At 38.8% G+C, this 7,372-nt stretch overlaps 1 protein-coding gene across 4 annotated transcripts in view; it reads right to left on the reverse strand.

Annotated features, from left to right (window-relative positions):
- The window catches only part of LOC143289934 (retinoic acid receptor RXR-like), a 375,139-nt gene that overhangs the window by 24,586 nt on the left and 343,181 nt on the right, over positions 1–7,372 (reverse strand). For all 4 annotated transcript variants that reach the window (XM_076599194.1, XM_076599193.1, XM_076599195.1 and 1 more), the window contains exon 2: positions 477–870. In XM_076599194.1, coding sequence (XP_076455309.1) covers positions 477–870 — 394 coding nt within the window. The remainder of the gene's footprint in view (positions 1–476; positions 871–7,372) is intronic.

The raw sequence follows: 7,372 nt of genomic DNA on the forward strand, positions 1-7,372 counted from the left end.
AAAGTGTGTTTAACATCACGGCATACAACAAGAGCTAAGCATCTCGTTACATAATTAAAAAAAACTTTTGCAGCATTCACAAAGTCCTGGAAGCAGAGAAAATATGACATGCTCACTTGGAAATGGACCTGTGTGATCAAAAGCTAAGGTTTTAGTGTGACAGCAGGTGATCGGACTAATACATCCTATTACATTAGTTTGGATATATGCATGTATTCTAAATAAATCTGTGGGCATAAATTGCTGACGAAAACAGAATTACCGGAGTGCATTACATAAGCACACAAAAACACATTCACACTCACAGAAACTGCAGGTATGCACACACATACACACACACACACACCACTGTATGACAACCTCCCCCCTCCCACCCCCTGACATTTGTGATGACAGCTTTCAGAATTTCAAAACAGACAAACCCCACATACACACACAACACCACACACACATACCACAACCATGCCTGCCCTCACCTGTACACGCCGTAGTGCTTTCCTGAGGCCCGGTCCCCACAGATAGCACAGATGTGCTTGTTGTGCAAAGCAGAGTGGGGCATGCCCGGTGAGGAGGTGCCCGTGGGGCTCAGGCACATCATGGACGGCGAGCCCAGCGACGAGGCCGGAGAGTGCATCTGCGGCGAGGTCATGCTGGGCACGCCCGGAGAGGGCTGTGTCGACGAGGGCATGCCAGGCATGCCCCCTCCACCGTACCCAGGGTAAGAGAAGCCGCCGTGAGTGGACGAGGGAGCGTTGAGGGTGGAGATGTCGGGCTTGATGTCCGGCTGGTGGGGGCCCCCCATGCCGCCCAAGCCTGGCACCCCCATGTGCATGCCGCTTGACATCCCGCCCCCATTGTTTTCAAGAGTATCTGCCACACACACACACACAAAATCATAAACTTTTGAAAAAAAAAAAAAAAAAAAGCAATGCGATACGTGCTGGTTTTTTTTTTTTTTTTTTAATCTGAGGAATTCGGTCTGTGACCGCAACAGAAATGAAGTGGGTGGAGGTTAAGGAGTGTAGGCAGAGAGAGAAGTGGAGGAGGGTTCTCATGGGGCTTGGAGAGGAGAGGTGGGGGGTGGGGAGACGCATGGAGGAATCTGTGGGTTAGTGATGGGATGAGGAGAATAGTGTGTGTAGGTGATTTTATTTTCCTCATTTTTATTTACTCAGCCTCAGTTCATAAAAAAAAACCCAAAAACACCCTCTTCATTTGTAATCTTTTTTTCTTTTCTTTTTTTTTTTTTTTTTGGGGGGGGGGGAGGTTGTTTTTGCACAAGGTGAACAGTGAATTTCCTGCCCCCATTGTTCTCTAAAGTATCTGCTTTACACTTACAGATAAAAAACAACAACAACAATTTGGAAAAAAAACAAACAAAAAAAAACAAAAAACCTACACTGCACAGTGTAACTGAAAGGAACTAACTTACTAAGGTACAATAAACTTTTCACAAGTACATTTATTTTCCATGTTACATGCAAGGTCAACCACATTAAATCTTTTCAGGCCAGGATAAAAGCAGCTCACATTACACTTAAACGAGGCCCCAGTCCAAATATAGTGTTGTGCACAGTCAAAGTAGAAGGCAACCCTAGCCACTAGCTGAATAAATAGATATTCCAGATGTGGAACACCTCAAAGTCTTTCTGAACTTTGCATAAAATTCTATACTGTGTATTTTAAAAGGCTGTAATTGTTGGTTTGGAGAGATTTTTGTTTGTTTGTTTAATGGGGAGCTGGAAGTGGAATTGTTTTTGGTAGCTAGGAATGCTATTTATAAACACTGTAATGGTTTTTTTTTTGTTTTGTTTTATAATATCCTTGCTGTGGGCTCACCTGGATGTGAACTTTTTTTTTTTCTCTTTTTTTTTCCGTACAAGATAGTGCTAAAACCACTGGTATAAAATATAAAAATCTAATAATTTGTATAATATAAAAATCTAATAATTTGTGTTTAGTTAAAACCAAATAATTTGTAGCTCACTGTCCGTAAAGCAAAGGATAGCTTTTACATGAGTTACAGGATTTTTCCTTTTATAACAATTTGAATGTGGAGTCACATACTGATCAGCGTCCTGACCGGCTGAACTGGGTTAATATCATAACTGTAACAGTCTAAGTTAAGCGGACATGTATATCGGACTGATCTACCAAAATAAAATCCTGATGCTTTGTTTAGAACGAAAGCACAGTCTTAATATTCAGTAAGTAAATAATGATAAACTAAGACTTCTCCAATCAGGCACACTGAAGTGAAAGTTAAACTTAAAGCCTGAACCGGACTATAAATGGCGGGCGATTTGAATCAAGCCAGTTTCTCACCAGAGTCTGACACTGTGACGTCGGTGAAGGTTTATTCAAAATAAAAGCCTAATAAAGCTACGGTTTGGCTTCATTTATGGCAGAGAGCGAGATTTGCCTAGCAGCTTCCAATCTAGACCTGAATTGACTTTGGAAAGTACAAAATGTGTCAACTACACGTAATACAAAATTTGAATGCAGAGAAAAGGGGCGCAACCGAAACCTTGCTCTCGGGAGTTAAGAACTTAAAGCCAGAGGCTCTGATTAAATGTCTCCCAGACCACTCCCATCTCAAGAGTTACCGCATTCTGGCACACTCTCCTCATCTCCATGAATTTCTAATGCATTTCCCCACTTGCAATGCTTACATTCCCTAGGTCCATCAGTTAATAGTTTGCGAGAGAGAGAGAGAGAGAGAGAGAGAATACACACAAACGTTTTTGAAACTGCTCATGTTATCTGGTGTGTGTTGCGTGTGCATGTGTATGACAAGGAAATGCATGCACATGTGTGTGTGTGTGTGTGTGTTCATACATCTGTTTTGTTTACATTTCTTTATGTTGGCCACTAAAATATGGGTAGTGTCCATGAACTGTGCACATGCATGTATACTTGTTATGTTGCATACATATTCATACACAGTGACACACACTGCAAGCAAGCAGGACAGTTTCAGTTTCAGTGGTTCAAGGAGGCGTCACTGCATTCAGACAAATCCCTATACGCTTCACCACATCTGCCAAGCAGATGCCTTACCAGCAACGTAACCCAAGTCAGGCCTTGGGAAAAAAAAAGAAAAAAAAAGTAAATAAATAATAGATAAATACATAAAAAAAAGAACTACTACTAATAATAATATGTATAAGGTACAAAAACTTGATGAAGTGAACTATAAGCGAACAAAAAAAAAAAAGAAAAGAAAAAAAAGAATGATAATAATTTAAAAAAAATAATAATAATTAATTAAAAAATAAAATAAAAGGAGAAACAAAGAGCATGAGGACCAGGTCACACTGAACTAATCTAAAATGACATGCACTTTACAAAATTAATGGTCAACGGTCAACTAAATATAACACAGTCTGTGAAGTTCAGTATGTTGTGCTTTTGAAACCAAGTCATCAACCTCATTCCCAAACCCATCCATGTATTGTTACACAAAATTTTTAAATCTATCTGTATTGTTACACAAAATTTTTTAAATCTATCTGTAACACTTTAACAGAGTTATAAAATATATCTTTGATAATACAATTATGAATAAAAAATAATGATGAAAAAAGTGAATGAAACTTTTTTTTTCTTTTTTTTTTAAAAACTAAACCAAACATCTTTCTCAGACTATCTCAGAATTTTGCCATCTGAACTCTTGTGTTCAACCTCTCAGTGTGGATATTTCTCCAACATGTGTGTGTGTGTGTGTGTTGTGTGTGTGTGTGTGTGTGTGTTGTGTGTGTGTGTACACGGGCGTGTGAGTGGCAGAGAGAGGGATAGAGGGTGGCCGTGGGTGGGTCTTTAGATAACGGACACGGGACAGCCCCAAACATTAAAGTCATGGCCATGGATATGCAGCCAGATACCAGTCCAGTCCTCTATACATCCTCAGGCGACATGTTACGTCGATGCCGTACCCACTCCTCCAAAGTCCGCCTGTACATCGATAATAACGTCTATGGCCTGTACTTTTAGCTCAGCGGCTCGAGCCAACGGTCACGTCGAAAGCTGCACTATCAACACACCGAGTCCAGCATTTCGCCCACTCACCTAACGTGAAATCAGCACAACCAGTCAAATCTATCAATCTCTTTCGCCTCTGCCGAAACCAGGTCGTACAAAGTGGGTCACACACGAAATATATCAAGCACGTTCGCGTGCACGTGTCCTGCGTTTCCTGGCCAAAGCAAGCGCCCACCGCATACACTTTTTCAGTCGTGCAGAGTTACATGGCAGTGCAGACGGTAAAATACTTCAGATGGTTTACGGGCAGCCATTCACCCTCCTCCCATCCACACACTCTCTTAGTGGCACTGCTTATCTCACTTTCAGGCCCCTTTCTGGGGTTAAAAATCAAGGCAATTTCCCTCCCTGCGAGTGTACTCGGGTGCAAAGTAATAAATACATGAAAAAAGGGGGTTGCGACTGCCTGTCAAACAATAAAGCAAAGGGTGGGTGAGGGGAGAAATGTTTGTCTGGAGGTGGGGAGAGCAAATTCTATTGTCAATTTCAGTTCTCTTGAAGATTTACTCATTTAGGTCAAGTAGTCTCTTGAACTTGCAGATAAAAGGGGGTTACTTAAATCATAAAATTCCCTTGAAATGCACTTTTAAGAACAGTTAAAATCTCCTTAAATGTAGAGTTTTAAAGTATAATTAAATGTCTGCCCTGACCTGAAAAACTACAAAAAAAACTTTTATTTAGAACGTGTCACATATACACTTGTCACAAATAAACAGGATAAAAAAATCATACTAAGTCCTGTCTTGATATCAGTATAGCAAAAGTATGTGACAGTTGTCTTCACAGTTAATGTAAAAAATGGTATTGTTGATAACATTGGCAATTACCAACAAAATAAAGGTAAAAGGTGTATCACTGAAATTTTGAATTGAGTGAAAAAAAATGAATAAACATGTGGTGAAAAGAACTCAGTTGCAGAGTGACAGAAAAATGAAAGGTTTTGGCCATGAAAACAAGATAAGCCAGTGTCCAACTAAACCTGGTCGACCAAGCAGCATGGGCCTGCCATCTCGTCTCAACATCAGTAAAGAACACCACACACACATGTAGAACTTTTTAAATCAAACAAAAATATTTATAATTTCCAATCTCCTCACCTGCCAACCTCCCCCACAGTTTAGCAACATTCCACTTCTGCAACGCTTTTTTATTTTTATTTTTATTTTATTTTTTATATATATATAAAATACTATAGACAGACTGGATGACTGTGTCATAACAAAATAAAAAAATAAAAAAATCACAACGGTCTGGTTCAACAATTAATTAAATTCATCAACTGGGTGACAGGTATGTTCACAAAAAAATAACTTTTAGTTCTACTGACTTAGTAATTACCTTAAGGCTTGTGTTAATCACTTAATTTTTTTCTCCTTTAGAGATGGTAGTCATGCAAGCGATCCATCATATCGTGTGTATATACTGAATACTCTGTGTCAGTGTGTGTGTATGTGCATCCACACCATTATTTCGTTAGGTGAATGCATGCCGTCACCATGGTAAACACTACAACAGTGCAGTGCTAACCCATATTTTGACAATTTTCAACTCATCTAATTCACTAACAAACATACAATTTTTGTACTGAAATGCTGAAAAACAAAACAAAATAAAAATGTCCGCCTGTGGTGTGTTTATTCTTATCCCTAATGTTTTGTCTTAAACATAAATGCACAGGGCAAACAAATACCACCCCTAGCCCCCCCCCCCCCCCCCCCCCAATTGTTCACATGAAATGGGACTGGCTTTTTTTTGTTTGTTATTTTTTATTTTTTTTTTTTTTATTAAACTATCAAAGCTTTTCAGGTATTGACAAACTTAATGCAGCAAGAGAAGGAGTGAATGAACTAAAAATAAAAAGCAGCAATGTCCACATTTCCCTCCTCCACTCCTGTGTGTGAGTAGCAAAGTGAACACCCACACCTTGTTATGAACACAACTCCATCTTGAGGGGAAAGATTGTGGATATTGCCTAAGCTTTAGTTTTCAGTTTTTACATTCCTACAGCAGTACAGGTATGAAACTGAAAAGACCAATCACTCTTAAAAAGAAAAATGTCCTGCTGTGACAAGAAAATATAAGCATACCATGTGTAAGCACTGACACAATCACACAAGAATGTGTATACCAGTGCCCATATATGTGTAAATTGTGCATGCGTACAGTACACTAGCACTGTACTGTGAAACGAACACATTCAGTGACATACATTCGGGGGAAAAAACAATGCCAAAAATCTGTAAAATAATGAAATAACAGTTGCAAAGCAGTTTTTCAACTATTGTTGTTAACATTCCCTCTCCATACTAGATATATCTGCTAAAACTGTTCTGTTTAACCATTTCTAGCTCAACCTACTGGTTGCAACTGCCATTCACCTTGTTTAATTACTGGTGAGATTTGCATAGAGAACAAAGAGAAGGCTAGAGAAGTCCATGCTATCAAGAACATGCATCTGATAACTGGAAAAATCAATATCAAATTGTGGAGTAGATCAAAAGGCCACAGAACTGTGGCAGTTTCATTCCAATTTCCATCAACAAAAAATTAGTCTGGTCTTGTGTATAACCCTGTGGTAATCCCTATACAGGGATTATATTGTAGTTTAATATACAAATTTATTGAAAAGTACTGAGATTTTTTAGAACAGAAAATACAGTAAATGAACAAACTTTTTCTTCTTTTTTTTTCTCATTACATACAGCAAGAAAAAATTGTGTGTTAAAATTATTAACATGAAACACTGTGTGAAACTGAGGCCAGCCTGAATCTTCAACAGTTCAAATCCATCTTTCATTTTTATTTTTGGTATTTGTAACTAAAAGTTGTTTGTTTTTTTCACAGGCTATTGACCTGGCGGCCACAAACCCACCATTTACAAATTTAACAAGGCTCACAGAATTAATGTGTAACAAGGTTATAAAAAAAATAAATAAATAAAGAGGGCGGTGGGAGGGTGGCTACGAACTATCACTTTTACCATACTTTTTAATACCGGATACTTCCTCTTATTATTGTTTTTTTGTGTTACAAATGAGCTTGTCTTCTAGCACCGTAGACCAGTATTCATTACGTAACTTATAAAATTACAGCTCAAATAAACAACAGAGCTGCAACCAATGCCCTGCAAAGTACTCGAAGACCTCTCTGCGATATCACCTACTTCCAGTTTAGATTTCCACTTGGTATGCTCGCTAGCAGGTCAACACGTTTTGCAATGGCAAAAAAACACGGGAAACCCTTCTCCCCGTTTTACCATGAAAGCATTGATATTGGTTCAATACATAGTAAATTAATAAACCGTTAACATGTGCGGTCGGACGGTACCATT

The sequence above is a fragment of the Babylonia areolata genome, chromosome 14, assembly GCF_041734735.1.
Source record: "Babylonia areolata isolate BAREFJ2019XMU chromosome 14, ASM4173473v1, whole genome shotgun sequence".
NCBI lineage: Eukaryota > Metazoa > Mollusca > Gastropoda > Neogastropoda > Buccinidae > Babylonia > Babylonia areolata.